The 16,753-nt window shown below is 37.3% G+C and overlaps 1 protein-coding gene across 1 annotated transcript in view; it reads left to right on the forward strand.

The window, feature by feature from the left end:
* Positions 1-16,753, forward strand: part of imp3.S (IMP3, U3 small nucleolar ribonucleoprotein S homeolog) — a 52,540-nt gene that overhangs the window by 13,705 nt on the left and 22,082 nt on the right. The window contains exons 3-4 of the mRNA XM_018261162.2: positions 950-1,024; positions 2,652-2,731. Of these exons, the coding sequence (XP_018116651.1) occupies positions 950-1,024; positions 2,652-2,731 (155 nt within the window). The remainder of the gene's footprint in view (positions 1-949; positions 1,025-2,651; positions 2,732-16,753) is intronic.

Consider the following 16,753-nt stretch of genomic DNA (forward strand, 5'->3'; position numbering starts at 1 on the left):
TACAGGAATGCTTGTGACCTGGTGTCTTCCGGATTACATCTGTCTTTAATTTGAATCTTCATACCTTAAGTCTACTAAAAAATCTTTTAAACATTAAATAAACCCAAATAGACTGGTTTTGCTTCCAATAAGGATTCTTTATATCTTAGTTTGGATCACGTGCAAGGCACTGTTTTATTATTACAGAGAAAAAGGAAATCATTTTTTAAAATTTTGATTATATAGTCTATGGAAGACGACCATTGTGTAATTCAGAGCTTTCTGGATAAAAGGTTCTAGATAATGAATCCCATACCTGTACTAATAACTCTAGTAATCAGGATTTCTTCCTTAGCTCTCTCATATATATTTAGATTTGTAAAGTCTTGCTCAACAGCATTCTGGCGGTTTGTTGTACTGGTAAACCAGGGGCGAATTAATACCTATGTGGTCTCTCCATTAAGAAGCTGTTATTCATAATGACTTTTTTTTTGTCATTTTCAGAGAGGTTTAGAGCTTAGGCACTTCTTCAAGTTTTTTCGACATTTATTTGTTTGTACCGACAGGCCAGCATTTTCTTGAAACCTTATATTGAAAGACCAGAGTGTTTTAAAGTTAACTATCCAAGTTAAATGCCGTACCTGCTATTAAACTTTCTTGCACTATAGTATAGTAGTGTAATTAAACATTTTCGTAGTATGGAATTATTGGCCATAAAAGCACTCTACGCTCTACTAGCTGTATTTTCCTATAAGGTTTATGCAACAAGACATTTTGTGGTCTTTTGTTTTGTTAAGACTTTTCTGATGCTGAGGAATTTTCTCTTAGAAGTCAATAATAAATACATTTCATTATACAAAAATAATTTTTTTTTTTATAAATTTCCTTTATAATAATTCTTTATTTATTTCAAAACATCCGCTTCTGCGTCAAGTACATTTAGATTACATTTTCCTTTCTTTCTCTACAGATATTGCATGGGGCTGATACCCACCAAACAGGGTCTTCAACTCTGCCAAAATGTCTCTGCTTCCTCATTTTGCAGGTAAGTCATTCACTTGAGAGTGGGATATTGACTTTGTTGCTTCAATTATAAGGTTACAGATAATGCATATTTTTTTTTTCACATTTTCTTGTGTCATAAATTGTTTTAAATAGTATTTTGATATGAATTCTTGGTTGGGTATTAAAATGTAGATATTTAGCTAAACTGTCTCAATCTGTCATGAACTCAACACAGTAGCTTCCACCCCTTTCGTGGACTAAGAATTTTTTCTTCAAAATAAGAAAGAGAGGTGTATTGTATGTTGACCTCATAGTAAGCATGTATATGCTGATGGTAAACTCCATCATGTCCTAGCAATGTGGGGCAATGTATAATTGGAACATGCAACTGAATTTTGAGTCTTCCCTTACATTGGTTTTTATGGTTTAAGCATTTTTAAAAGTTTGTTGATGGTGTATTCTGGCACTTGTCTCCTTTTTAACGAAGAGTATATTTAATAAGTCAGATTCTGCCAGATTTAGAATATTGCTGCTATTCTGTAGTGCTGTTGAATGGATTGGGGGAAAATACAAACATACAGTCCAGCAAACGATAACTGAAAAGTTACATAAAATCAGTCCATGAGAAATCGCCATCTTTAGCAAGGTGTTTATAAAAGACATGTTGCATTGACATTGTTTCTTGCACTTTGTAATGTTTTTGACATTTGTAACATCAAAGTGATTAATTAAGAATGGAATCTATTGAGGCTGAACTCAGAAACCACCTGCTTATTTGCCTTTTGCCTCCTCCATTGTTTTCCAAAGTCTGGTTGTGGTCTCATCAAGATCTTGACATTCTAATCACTATTGAATTCTTGGCTAATTGAGCAGTGCAGAAAGCATGAATACCAACAAATAGGTGTGCTAATAATTACCTGAGAGAACGTTCTCTTTGTTATCTATGTTACAAAGAAAGAGATGTTTAATTTCATTTGCTATGGTGTTGATTTTTGGAAAAAGTAGAATGTAGGTTCTGCTCTTTCTGGGCCTCTTTTATTAATTTTTTTTGTTTTAGATTATTGTGCATTTTGATCATTTCAGTTCCGCACAATCACTCTCTATATGGCTAATGAAATTTGTGTACACAGGGATTACATTTTCATGATTGCATGAGAATTCATGGTTTGCCAGCCATGTAATATTATGCTGTAAACAATCTATTCCAGTAAGTTATAAGTGCATCCAATCAAAATAGCATACATATGGAGCCCTGCTAATTTAAGCAAATCGGTTATCTATAACACCATCTTTCATATATTTCCATTTCTGTAAACTAAGCTGCCTGGGCAAATCAGAATAAGCGGGGGCTGGTGTTGGGCTGAATAAAGAGTATAATGGGCAACGTGGAGTTGTAACATCTGGGAAGTCAAAATATACATTTCACCCTAGGTATTTTGCGAAATCTTGTTTTGCCAGTCAACTGCAATTGATAATTTCTCTTTTGGTTGGGGACCTTTATACCTTTTCTGACAGATTATATGGGTGCTGATATTATCTGTAAATATTATACTGGAACAGTATGGTTTATGGTTTTATTTCAGGGGCACACTGTTGGCAGACGGCACATTTTTTTCCCAATCAGATGGTTATTTTGCTCCAGCCTAACTTCATTTTTATTAACACAGGAGGCGACTTCCCACCATCGTAGTCAAACTGAGAATGGCACAAAACCTGAAGACGGCCATCACATTTATAGAACAAGGGCGTATCCTTTTCTTATGTAAAGAAAAAAAGGCATAGTATTTTTGATATACCGTATTCACTTTTGCTTTAAGGCTACCATGGTCAATGATTCCGTTCTTAAAGATATATACATATCTATTCTCAAGCCAGTAGACCTAAATCTGCAAAGCTTTCTCTTCGGCCACAAGGTTTTGTAATGGGCTTTAGTTATTATGATGAGTACACTGGTGGATTAAGACCATTGGTACTTAAGGAATGTTCAGTCTTCAACTATCTGCCCACACGCTTGTGATAATGATCTTTTTCTTATGAACTGCTGTACCATTTTATCCAAGTACTGGCTGAAGTACCCTGCCTATGAATTTTGATGTTATGTCTTCATCTAACAATTTAGAAGTTTTCTAACCAGGACTAGAGATCTCTTAAAATCTGAAACTACTAATGACATGAGCCTACAGGCTTTAGAACTGTACAAAATAAAGTATGCAAAAATCTAGATTGAGTTTGCCAGAAGTGGTATTTGGGCGGAGCAGGCATGTAATACATTGTATAAAAATTGTGTAGGTCATATCTACTTTTCACCTCTTCTTATTTTAAACCACACCCATTGAAGGTCATAGCCAATTTTTTCCTCTCACGTTAAAAATTGTAACTTTGTACTCTTTCAACTCCATGTATGGTAACATATATGATCCTCATGTTGTGCATTAGAAGAAAATGTTTTTAAAAAAAAAAAAAAAAAAAGTACTTTAGAAGTGGTACATCTCCCATACTTCCTGCAAAACTTACCACTTGGAGATGTTTCATGACATTTCCCAGGAGACCAAATGGTGGACTAATGGAAACCTTAATATAGATTTATATTGCATATTACATTAAAGGGACAGTAACACCAAAAATAAGTGTTTTATATAATTGACAACATAATATAGTGTTGCTCTGCACAAAGTTGTTTTGCTTTAGAAACACAACTATAGTTTATATAGTCAAGCTGCTCTGTAGCAGCCATTCAAGCACAGTATACATAGTAGATAACAGTTCTGAAGAATCCCATTGTATACTGTAGAGCTTATCTGTTATATTCTGAGTAACCTGTGCCTTTTCTCCTTTTTCCAATTTGAATGGCTGTCTTCATAAACTGCAAAAAAAGCTCTCCCTATAGATTGTAGTAAAAATGTACATTAATGGATATAAAAGTTGTAGGATTCACTGTATGAGCACAACTGAAATCCCTGCATGTGGAATAACTATCAATTCCATTTAATACTTCCATTAAAGAAAAACCTTCAGAAATCAAAACAAAAACAGAAGAAATTACCAAGCACACAAGGCTGAAGTCGAAACGTTTGTGAGGCTTTTGCACCCATTATTAATAACAAACCACATCAAGGCACATTTACAACACATCTAACAGAAATGTTTAAAAAATATATCACTAGTATATAACACAAGCTTTTAATTCTGGAAGCCCATGAGAATTAAAAAAGACATACTGTAATAACAATTCCATGTGGTAGCTCTTTAGTGCATTCCTTTTGTATGGAAAAATTATGTTTAGTTGCCCTTTAAAACTGACCATATTATTAATATATATTTATAAAGCCCTAACATATTTCACAGTGCTGTGCAGTAGAACGGGGTTTACATTAAACATGCAAATTACTTCTGCTTATAATGATCTTCTATATTATCATAATTGAGATTATAATCAGAAAATGTGGTATTAGGCCTCAAGATATGGACCCCAAGGGGTTAAGCTGTGAAAGCTGTTCTATGGAAGAACATAGTGTGACCCTCTTTTATAAAATATTAAATGGGTGGGTGGCACAGTCAACCACAGTGTTTTGTGTTTCAGGAGCATGAATGGAAGGGTGGCCTTTGATTTACTGGATTAACACTAGCATTTAGTGGGCGTTCCTTTGGATTCCACTGGCTTTGAGCGTTGGCTCATACCTTCCCACTGGGACATAACACTGATTTCTGTTATGAAGTGTTTGTTTAGTTGAAACTAATTAGCTGTGTATTTCTGACCTTGTTAACCCCTTGCGTGACTGAAAGGTCAGCAATAATTGATGACTGCACTTGTACACCAGAGACTAATGTTTAGTCTGATTGCACAGCTCATTCTATAATTATAATGGTATTCACATTTGCTCGTTACATCTACGTTCAGCAGGGAAGAATGAGGCAGATACCTAGAAGCAGATCATTAAAAAAAATTCTACGCTTGTGGCATATTATACAGATCTTTTTTTTTACAATCGGTTACTTCAGTTTTCACCTTTACTTGAACAGAACATGTAAGTTACCTATTTATCATTATACAATAACTTCTTTATTGGTATTCCCTATAAAACCTATTTGTCCTGTATAAAAAAATATTTTTGTTTTAAAGGCCAGTTGGCAATTAAAGGAAAACTAAAACTTAACGAAAGATGTAGGGCAGACATATTGTACATTATGTTTTAGGCTTCTGTACCAGCTCAAGGCAACCACAGCAGTAACTTTAGCAGTAAAGATCTGTGCCTCCAAAGATACCTTGTAGCTTCTGTCTTTTTTTCTGCTGATACACTGCACATGCTCTGTGCTGCTGTCACGGCTTAGAGACTGAATCGCAATATACAGTAAACAGAATATAAATGTCACAATATAAGATTGATTAGTAATTAATACAGATAATTACTACATGGCAGCACAGAAACCAGTGCAACTTGCATCAGAATTAAATAATCAGCCTTTTAGCATCAGCTTATATTACAGACCAACCTCATTTTCTGCTTGATAATTTGCGACGACCCCTGAGCTTAGCTTCTCAACAGCTGCTCAGAGCCCACTGAGCATGTGAGTGTCACAGACACTTTCCAAGATGGTGACCCCCTGTGACAAGTTTGAAGTCCTGGAGAAGCTGAAACTTTAGGCTGGTGCAATAAATTCAGTATATAAAATATGCCATTTTTGGCCATATTTATTTTTAGAGTTTAGTTCTCCTTTAAGGGTATGGATTTGCAAACCCTGAATACATTAACACATACACACACACTCGGCAATGCCAGGAGATATTATTGCTTTTGACTCTAAAGGGTTAAGAGAGTGTCACCTGAGTTGCAGTTGTTCTGGATAGCTGGTTGCAATAAACTGTCTGGAGATGAATTATTAGCGAGACATCCAAATGAAATATCAGTGTGTAGGATGGTGCCAGGCGACTTGCCCGGGTTATAACTAATCCTTTATTGTACGAGTACCTGACTCAGATTTATTAAAGCTTTCATGTCTTAAAATGAATATAATTTTGGCAGTCTGTTTAATAACCTTCTTGCATGATTGGTATTTGATGAAAGGTGAGTATAAATGGGTTAGGTCTGACGGTACTGACATGGGACTCCCCAGGCTGATTAACCACCGAATAGTGATAAATTGTTTCTGTGAATTTTGAAAGTTTTTTTTAGGAGAAAGGGCAAAGTGGCTTGAGTATAATGCAGGCTGTCGTTCCCACGAGGGCACCTATTACGCCACCAATTGTGAAATTCCAGTTACTGCTGGTGTTTCATGTAGAATACCTAAATCCATGATCTCATCTAGAGAGAGCTAGTAAAATAAACATAGGAGCCATGACCTGTCGTCTTATGGGAGAAAAATGAATATGCTTTGCAGCAGGCAGTGCAAAATGATGCTGGTAAACTTTAAATGTAAATTGTATAGATTACAAAACATATGTTTAGCCAACATTGTAATATTAAACAATTACACTGTCCTGTTCTGATGAACTGTTTTGCACAGTAGTAGGACATACTTGGCAGCAAAGCACAATTATATTTAAATGAAATTTCCACCAAAAACTAAGCTTTTACCTCATTAAAGGCAATAGATACTGATTTGTTAGCACCTATGTGGACTGACAGGCTACAGAAGGGTCTGTTAGGCAGTACATCTGGTTTTTATGCAACTAAAACTTGCCTCCAAGACTGGAATTCAAAATTAAGAACCTGCTTTCAGGTCACTGGGAGCAACATCAAAGGGATTCGTGAGCAAAATGTTGCGGATCGATACTAAAAGTCATGGCACCTAATGGAAATGTTGATTAGTCCATGTGGCATAGACCCAGATTTTGTTCTCACTGACGATACTATCTTCATGCTAATCCTAATTATTAATTTGAATCTTAATATTCCTGTATTTAATATGTAAACATATATTTAACCAACTTTGTTTTGTTTCTTTGTGAGCTGTTTGTGATTGAGTTGTTGATTTCAAATGCCCCCACTCACAAATTATATTATATTGACTAAAAAAACTCCTTCAGTCATGGACCAACCTGGCAGACCCTTATCCCTTTTCTGGTTGTTAACTAAAGGTGGCCATACACGGAGAGATCCGCTCGTTTGCCAATGTCGCCAAACGAGTGGATCTCTCTCCGATATGCCCACCTTTAGGTGGACAATATCGGGCTGATCCGATCGTGGCCCCTAGGGCCTAACAATCAGATCCTAACGAATGGGAACGGGCGGTCGGATCGCAGGACCTCATCAACGAACAGATGCGGCCGCGATCAGACGGGATTTTTTGTCCCATCCGATCGAGATCTGCCCGACTTTCAGCCAGATCTCGATCGGGGAAGCCCGTCGGGGGGGCCAATAAGCTGCCGACTCGGTCTGTCGGCAGCTTTTAGCGGCCCGTGTATGGCCACCTTTATTCAGATGCAGACAAGTGGAAAATCCAACTGTCGAAGGCCTGCTTTGCCCATATTTTTGTATTCCGATTATGGGCCAAAGAATCAAACACATAGATTAGCCAATCCATGCCCAGAACCTGGGTGTCTGAATCAACCAAGGATCCGTGTATTTGCTTACCTGACTAAAGTAGCATATCCTTGAATTTAACATGAAAGGTCAAATCAGTTGCAAAAGGAGATAGTTGTACCTCATTTCAGCTGTGATTGTAAGCAACAATAGACCCATACAATAGCTATCATTTTTGCTGATAAATATGCTGAGTTTCCCTGTTGCAAATCCGTGTATGTCTTATCTGATTATTTAGACTGGCAAATTGTAAAACCGGGACCTGTACTTCTCATTATGTTAACCTTTGAGTATATCTAAACTAGCTTATGGCTATTATTATTAACATGTATTTATAAAGTGCCAACATATTGCGCAGCGCTGATCTTGGGCATTTGGTTAAAATACCTTCTAATAATGTTACTTTTTACTGTTTGCATGTACCCAACTATAGTTTTTATTTACAAAAATGTCAAATATTTATTACTGGGGGTGTGCAGCTGCATTCAATGAAAAGTAAACACTTAAAGCCTTTTTATTCTTCCTTTGAGCTTTTTGTTTACTTTCAAATGTTCAGCCATAATTAGTGTTTAGGATAAACCCATTACAGCAGAAGTCGTATCATCAAAACCCTTTGCCTTTCCCCTGAGCAAAAAAGCAAGATGTAACATTGTTTGTACTGCAGCCCTGCTAATTAGAAAGTAGAGCATTACTCGTTAGAAAGCAATTTTTCGTATTAGCAGATGTTTTGCTGCATGGATGGCAGCCATATTCATTAACATTAAGATACTTGGTTGAAGATTGAACATACTCATTAGCCACATGTTCGCATGTGTTTTTTTTCTCCATGAAAAGATATTGCTTCAGATACAAGGGCTTTACTGGTTTGTCTCCAAATCCATTCGCCTTTGAAGTTGTTAGAGGAAGACCTTATATAACTTGGTAGAAAGGTCAGTGCTACAGAGCTTTTAATAAAACACATCATGTGCCAACTTTTAAAATAAATCTCCAACATAATTAGCATTGTGGGTCTGGAAAATCTGAAAGATAGTAATTCAGAGAGCCAAAAGTTCTCTCTGAATTGTACTCTGAGCGGCCAAAATCCCAGCTCCCGCCTTTGATTTGTCTGTTAACATTTTGTATGTAGGGCCTTGCCATATTTTGCTATTTAAATTGTGCTCAGTACAATAAATATTTTGCTTTCTAAAATGTGCTTTAGTTATTTCTTATTAATAGCCTTTTGTCCAAATATTGTCTGCTTTGTAACTATTACAATAAGTATTTAAGAATAGGAATCTCATAATTAAAATGTAGTTTGCCCTGAAGAAACAAGGCTCCAATACCTCACAAAGAACGCGTTATTTCCATCTCTGATACCCATGATGTAAAGAATCTTGCACAACATCTATGAGCCAAGGATCACTTCCCACCAAAGTAATCCATTCAATTCATTTGTGCGTCAAGAGTGGAAAACGGCTCTTTGTAGCCATATGTGCACGCTATGCCAGGGCAAATAGATGCAGATCAACAAAAGCAGCAGCACTCCGGTAATTTGAAAAAAAGTCAATCAGTTAATAGTGCTGCTCCAGCAGAATTCTGCACTGAAATCCATTTCTCAAAGTAGCAAACAGATTTTTTTATATTCCATTTTGAAATCTGACATGGGGCTAGAGATATTGTCAATTTCCCAGCTGCCCCAAGTCATGTGACTTGTGCTCTGATAAACTTCAATCACTCTTTACTGCAAGTTAGAGTGATATCACCCCCTCTCTTTTTTCCCCCCAGCAGCCAAACAAAATAACAATGGGAAGGTAACCAGATAGCAGCTCCCTAACACAAGATAACAGCTGCCTGGTAGATCTAAGAACAATACTCAATAGTAAAAACCCATGTCCCACTGAGACACATTCAGTTACATTCAAAGGAAAAACAGCAGCCTGCCAGAAAGCATTTCTCTCCTAAAGTGCAGGCACAAGTCACATGACTGGGGGCAGCTGGGAAATTGACAAAATGTCTAGCCCCATGTCGGATTTCAAAATTGAATATAAAAAAATCTCTTTGCTCTTTTGAGAAATGGATTTCAGTGCAGAATTCTGGTGGAGTAGCACTATTAAATGTGTTTTGAAAAAAACATAGTTTTCCGATGACAGGATCCCTTTAAGTAAAGATTCACTTTTTTCAGATTACCGGAGTGCTGCTGCTTTTGTTGATCTACTTCCCACCAAAGTGATCCCTATCTGTCAACCTTCCAGCCCTGGACTTTTCAACCTGGAGAAGTGAATATCACGCATAGAGGAGCTAGATCTTGTGTCATGTTCCAGATGAGTCAGAGCTCTCTCTAAGGATAAAGGATATACAGTACTGTTATCTCTAAGGGGCAATGCCTTTTTGTGCTTGGAGAATTCTATGCAAATTATAATAATTAAGTATTATATACAAATTAGGTGGCCTGCACCACAGTTGTTAAAGTTAGATGGGGTCAAAGAGCAAACTTTAATAAATCACAGAAAGCATGAAGCTGCTGTTGAGAAAGGCTTCAGCTCAATGTATTAAATTAAAACCGATTACAGAGTTGCTACCTGCTACACAAAAGGAATATGCCTGTTAGATAAATTGTAAAAAAAAAAAATAGTTTCTGAATATTAAACCCCAAATAATGATTTTCTTTCAATTACTTTTCATACTTTTTGTGATGTTGAGCTGCCCCTTTAAGCGGTTTAATATATCTACACCCTGGCAAAATACATATTATGTGCAATCATTTTAGAAAGGGAAAAAATCTTGTGTAAAAAGTTTGGAACGACTATAGAATTAAATATTATTGCAGGGAGCAACCCTTGCTTTAAATTCTACATAATTTTTGGATATGTTTCCTCCATAGTTAGGTTACCGGATAGGGATTATGTAATTTGATAACGAGGGAGTGTTCATTAGCCATTTGTCTAAAAGTTAAAAGTTCACGCAGCTCCTCCACATATCCCTTTCCTAGTTCATAATGTCTTTGCTTGCAAAAGGTAAATATACCTCCTGAATTATGCCCACTGCTAGATGTTTCACACAAGAATGAAGCGCTCACCTCCGTTTCTTATCCCTTGAGGACCAGGTGCTTAGCAGTCAAAATCCCACTCTGCCATGGGTATCAATCATATGCAAATGTCCAACAGACCGCAGCACACTGACACGTTGTTTCTTGTGAAAAAATCTTTTGTGATTTATTGGCTCAGTAGACAAAAAATGCAACGTTTCGAGTCTCACAGGACCCTTTATCAAGCATGCTTGATATGCTTGCTTGATAAAGGGTCCTGTGAGACTCGAAACGTTGCATTTTTTGTCTACTGAGCCAATAAATCACAAAAGATTTTTTCACAAGAAACAACGTGTCAGTGTGCTGCGGTCTGTTGGACATTTGCACTGCTAGATGTTTGGGAAAAGAAACATATGCTTAATACCAATGTCAATGTTGCCTATGCTACCAGAATACACACAATTTTGTCTAGATTTTCCCTTTATTGTTCTTCAGCCTATTTGGTAACAATGCAGACAGTGTTTTCTAGATGATATTTGCCAGTAGACTTAAAATCATAGTGGCTTGTCGGCCTATGACTAGTGCTGAAGATCAAACATTACTGCAAGATACCTGGGGGGGTACATCCCATCACCATGAGTCTCCAGTAATGATATTGAATGGAGTTAGGTTATAGGTTGTATGTTTCTAAATGGATTATACAGATATCAAACTTCCCTTCTTTTATTAATAATGGTGTGTTGTTCAACCTGCCCATGTGCTCTGGAGGCCCTCAGATGTACATGCCCAGCTCAGAGGGTAAAGTCACCCAACCACTTTTCTATGCTGCTTCCCTAACCCTGGTGCATTCATATTTTTACACGTGGCCATCAAATACTGTATAATGTTTACACACTATGAGGCAGATTTATTAAGGGTTGAATTGAAAATTTACATTTTTTTTTTTTATGGTCAAAACTCTCAAATTCGAATTGTGAATTATCCAAACTCAATTCGTGTTTTAATTTGTATTTTTAGATTTATCATACTCTGACCCTTTTAAGAACTCTAATTCGACTATTCGCCGCCTAAAACCTGCCGAGTTCATGTAAAAATCAATGGGAGAGGTCCAGGGACCAATTGGGACATGTTAGTAGCCTTCCTGACATTTGAGTTTTTTTCCAAAAAAAATTCAAATTCGATTCGAGTTTTCGAGTCGGTAAAATTAGTGCGAGTTTTGGATATTCTCTTTTTTTTTTTAATAAATAACCCCCCAATCGAATTTCGAGTATATTTGAATTTAAAGGAGTTGAAAAATGTGTCTCCCCGTGTAGAAGACATTGGTTGTTTTTCTCTGAGACCGTTCTTGTATGAATACAGAGTGGTAGATTTTTCCAGTTTCTTATTGAAGCTTTTAGAATCTCTCCTGTGCCTTGCTTGTTAATAGAACTATATTCCAGGTTAAATGAAGCTAAATGTGTTCAGTCCTCTTGTTTAGACTGTATTTTAAAGGACAAATTATATTGACCGAAATGTTTCTTGATGGAGTATAATGTATTTGCCTATGAAATTGGACCCTTGGATATTCCTTTTGAATTGTGCTTTTTACAGGGGGAATATCCTGTAACTACAACCTTTGATTTGGCGCTGCTATGGAATATTCCATTTACAGGGAAGTTTTAACTAGCCATGCCACCGGTGATATATATGTGAATGCAATAAGGACTGCAAGCTCCACTGCAGCAAAGACAGATATGCCCGTGCAATATAAATGAAGGATAATAGCTCAATGGCTCAATCTGATCTTAATTTATCCCAAAACTTCCTTGTGCTTGAGAGCTAACTTTAGTTATAGCCTATCATGTGAAACTGTCTAGGATTGGTATTCCTTTTATAAAGCACGATTCAGCAAGAACATTTTAGAGCTTTCAAGGGCCCTGCAACCCTGTTGTTGGTAACTGAAGAATACTATGGGTGATTTAGCAGACGATATATGCAGTTCAATGTTTGACATGTTGTGTTGGAGGCACCTCTCAGCTTTGCAAAATTGAACTGCCATGGAACCATAATTCTTATATGTGCTCTGAAAGTGTGAGGTCAAGTGCAAAGAGATAGGGTTGCACACAGCCGGTATTCAAAGCAAAAGAAGCAATTAAATTCAGCATGGGGAGTGTGTTTTAAATAGAGAAAGAGGGGCCAATTAGAGAGCCTCAGACAACACCAACTAATATGTCAGCACTTTGGAAGGAACCAGAAACAGATAATCAAAAAACTCTTATCACTGAGAGTTTGTAAAAGTTTTAGTTTGTTTTTTTAGGGGCCAAATATTACCCGTATGGTATCTACTTTTTTAAGGAAAACTAAATCTTTACAAAGAAGTAGGCTAGAAATACTGTATTTCTAGGCTTCTGTACCAGCCCAAAGAAACCACGGCCCTTTAGCAGGGAAGATCTGTAAATCTGAAGATGCAACTATAGCTCCTTATGTTCTTTTCTTTTGATTCACTGCACATGTTCTGGACTACTGTAATTTACCTGAGTTTATGGACTGACTCACAATATAATAAATATATATATATATATATATATATATATATATATATATATAAGTTCAGAAAGTACCTGTACTCAATCCCTTCTGGTTTGTGGTGGGTGCTAGGTCAAGTTTATGATCTACAATCTTCAAAAATAGATCCGCACTCCAAACGATTCAATCAAAGTGAATTCTATTAGAACATCACTCACGTGTCCAACGTTTCGGCCCACATTAGGGCCTTTATCAAGTGCGGATCCATTTTTGAAGAGAGAGAGTGTGTGTGTGTGTGTGTGTGTGTATGCACACATACATACAATCTTCAAAAATGGATCCGCACTTGATAAAGGCCCTAATGTGGGCCGAAACGTTAGACACGTGAGTATAATGAATATATAAAAGTCATGATACAAGGTTTTTAAGTAATTCATTCAGATTCATATTTCTTAGCAGTGTAGAAGCCTGTGCATTCTGCATCAGAACAATCAACCCTGTAGCATCAGCTTTTATGACTGGTGAACCTCGTTTTCTGCTTGATGATTTGCAACAACCCCTAGGTTTAGCTTCTCGACAGCTGCTCAGAACACACTGAGCATGTGCCTTGCCACTGACAAACAAAATCCAAAATGGTGATCCCTGTAGACCATTTTGAAGTCCTGAATAATTACTGTTATAGTGATTCTGAAACTGGTGCAGTAAGTTCAGTATATAATATACAGTATTTCTACCCACATTTATTTTAAATGTTTAGTACCATGCAATAATAAGAATTATTGGTGAGAGAAAATAGAGTGGCCTTGACACAAAGACGGGTTCGCTAGAATAAAGAAGAATAACATCATTGCAGGCAAACACACATCTGAAGAGAGTCAGCATTACAAAACTTTCACTGATTCCTACAAAGTGCAAATTTTGCAAAAGGGGTTTTAGAAATGGACCCTAGTTTGTGCTATTTTCTGTACCTTAGAAACGCACCCTGTGTTTTGCCAAAGAGTGAGAAATATGTATATAAAAATTAGCTCCCCCTTCCTCACAGTGAGAACATCCAGATCTGTAGCTCATCTGCTGTATTTGAAAGGAAAGTATAATTCATTCGATGACAGTGGAGCCAGAGAGTACAGTTCGGTAGTGCCCCAATGATACATTTTTCTTATGTCTCTCTATATAACATTTAAAAGCTCACAAATGTATTCCTGTAAATGATTCCTTTTGCAGTATGCTCCAAATTTCTTATTCCAAGACAAAGATCACAGTTTGCGCTAGTACTTATTGCATGGACCGAAGGGAGTGCAATGTCTCCTATGCTGTCCAGCACTTTTGTTGTACCTATGGCAAATTAGCTGCTCAGTCTGTTTGACCAAAGGAGGTTTGTACCATCAAGGTCTGCCTGAAGGCATGTTAGGCTATCTCTGCTGATAATAAAACATGGCCTGACATTTTTTGTTTTGGAGGTGTGTGGATAACAAATTAATGCAATTAAAGGAGAATTAGATTGCCGTAAAGGGAATAGCCACCATGCACTTGAGTTCCATTGTCCCCCCTCCTTGCTTCCTTCCCTCATAGTCTATTAATTCAAAAACCATCCCTGGATGTAATGCTGACCTGTCAATGTAGAGGATCACAGCTGAGTTCTTAGGTGCCGTCTTCCATATCTTCAGATTGGACTACCGACACTGAACTTTTTGGTGTGTGTGTAGTTTGAGCCAGTCCAGAAAGCTCCACCTTGCTGCTCTGCATCGATAGGTCAGCATTACATCCAGGGACACTTTTTAGTAATAGACTATGCTGGGAGAATGCAGGCAGGGGAGACTATAGAGTGCTGTGCATGGGGACCTTTCTCTTTACAGGGGTTTAGTTTTGCTCTGCAGATCAAAATAGCAAAGCAACCGTGAATCACAGAATATCTGGGTTGTTTTAGGTCCATTCCACCCCTGTGCAAGGGTGCATCAATGTGTAGATCAAATAATGGAACAGATCCTGTAGTGTTTTTAAATGGCAACTTCTTTCATTTGGGACAAATTACACAACTTTTGTAACTTGTCCCAAAAAAAGGGAGTTGCAGTGTAAAAGCACTCAAATGGGGATATGTAATAAAAGGCCCTAAGTTTGCCCAGGAGCAGTAACCCATAGCTACCAATCAGCAGGAAGCATTTACTGTTCACCTGTTTAAAAGCAAGCATCTTATTGGTTACTATGTGTTACTGATCCTGGGCAAACTTAGTGCTTTTTATTACATATGGGGGAAAGACTGCTAGTTTGCCTGTAGCGTCTCCATAGTGCTTTTGCTGTCAATTGATACAGTGAAATCTCAATTTTACATCCCCTGGTTTTAAGTTTTCCCTCCTTTTACATTGTTGTTTTGTGGTCCCACCTATATATTATGCATAATACATTTCCCTGATTTTACATCATACATGGATTTTAAACCATATTTTTCTGTTCCTCTGAAAACGTAAAATGGGGGTTCTACTGTAATTTACTTATAGCAAGCAGTTTAAAAGTAATACAGCCAGTCCTACAGTATTTGGGCCACAGTAATGAGTGAACCATCCCTGTAATCCACTAGACATGCAGGCTGTAGTGAGCAAGCCTAGGTGAACCATTTCAATGCCATAGGAGTTTTTTGTACATGTAGGATTGTGTGTTTCTGATTAAAACAATATTCAGTATCAATAGAACAATATGAAAATTAGAAACTTAGAATGTAAAATGCTGTCAGTCAGGTATATGAGTGTCAGCATTGTAGATTATCCTATCTACAACAGGTAAGTGGGTAATAAAATATTGAACATTCATAAATTCAGAATAGCTTTGGAGGTGTATTTCGGCTTATATAGTTTTATGACATGAGGCAGGTGGTCTGCATGAAGTGTCTGTAAATATACCTGACTAGATAGCACCGGTAACACCTGGGCTACATATGTTCCAATCTGCTGGACAGCTGGCATATGTCAGAAACCAATAACTACATGAGTAAAATAGCCTGTCTGCTAGTTGCATCAAGGGATGGGCAGCTGAAAATATTCTAATTACAGGCTGAAAAGATTTCTATAATGAGAAGAACTGCATGACAGTGAATTTATCTCCTAGTGATGCTGCATTAAAACAAACATTCCACAGCTGAATATGACGGAGAACCAAAGAAGTGCTGCACAAGGAATCGTTACTTTTATGTGCCACTTTCTCATTCAGGTGCAGCGACTGCATATTTATGGCTCACATGGCGTCCTTCAAAAGAGCAGTGTGTGCAATTATATATCTTACAGACGGTGGCTGAGGCCACTTATTACTCTTATGTAGCAGTGATGACAAAGTGGGTGGGGATGGCTCATGCCGAAACCAAACAATTCTATGTTTTGGAAAAAAAAAACACCCACAAATGAATAGTCTCAAAAATAGAAATAAACCATAAAAATATATATATTCTTAATTTATCTGGCAGGCCTGCTGTGTAATTATTTCTGGAATGTGTCATGCCATGAAGTTTGAATTGAGCATTGCTTTCAAGCAGTGGCACACCGGTCTATATCCAGCATTTTGCCATTTGCATGATTTTAGGCTGGCAGGGTGGGTGACAACCCTAGAATTATGGTAATCTCCTGGACCCTGTACGTGCAGTCACCACTTAGGTGACCCAAGAGCCAGGCACACCATAGCCTTACGCATTTCAGGCACACGAATATCGAAGTCGAAGGATTTACTGCATTTCCCTGCGATCGAACGATCGCAGGAA

The sequence above is a fragment of the Xenopus laevis genome, chromosome 4S (genome assembly GCF_017654675.1).
Source record: "Xenopus laevis strain J_2021 chromosome 4S, Xenopus_laevis_v10.1, whole genome shotgun sequence".
In the NCBI taxonomy this organism is placed as follows: domain Eukaryota; kingdom Metazoa; phylum Chordata; class Amphibia; order Anura; family Pipidae; genus Xenopus; species Xenopus laevis.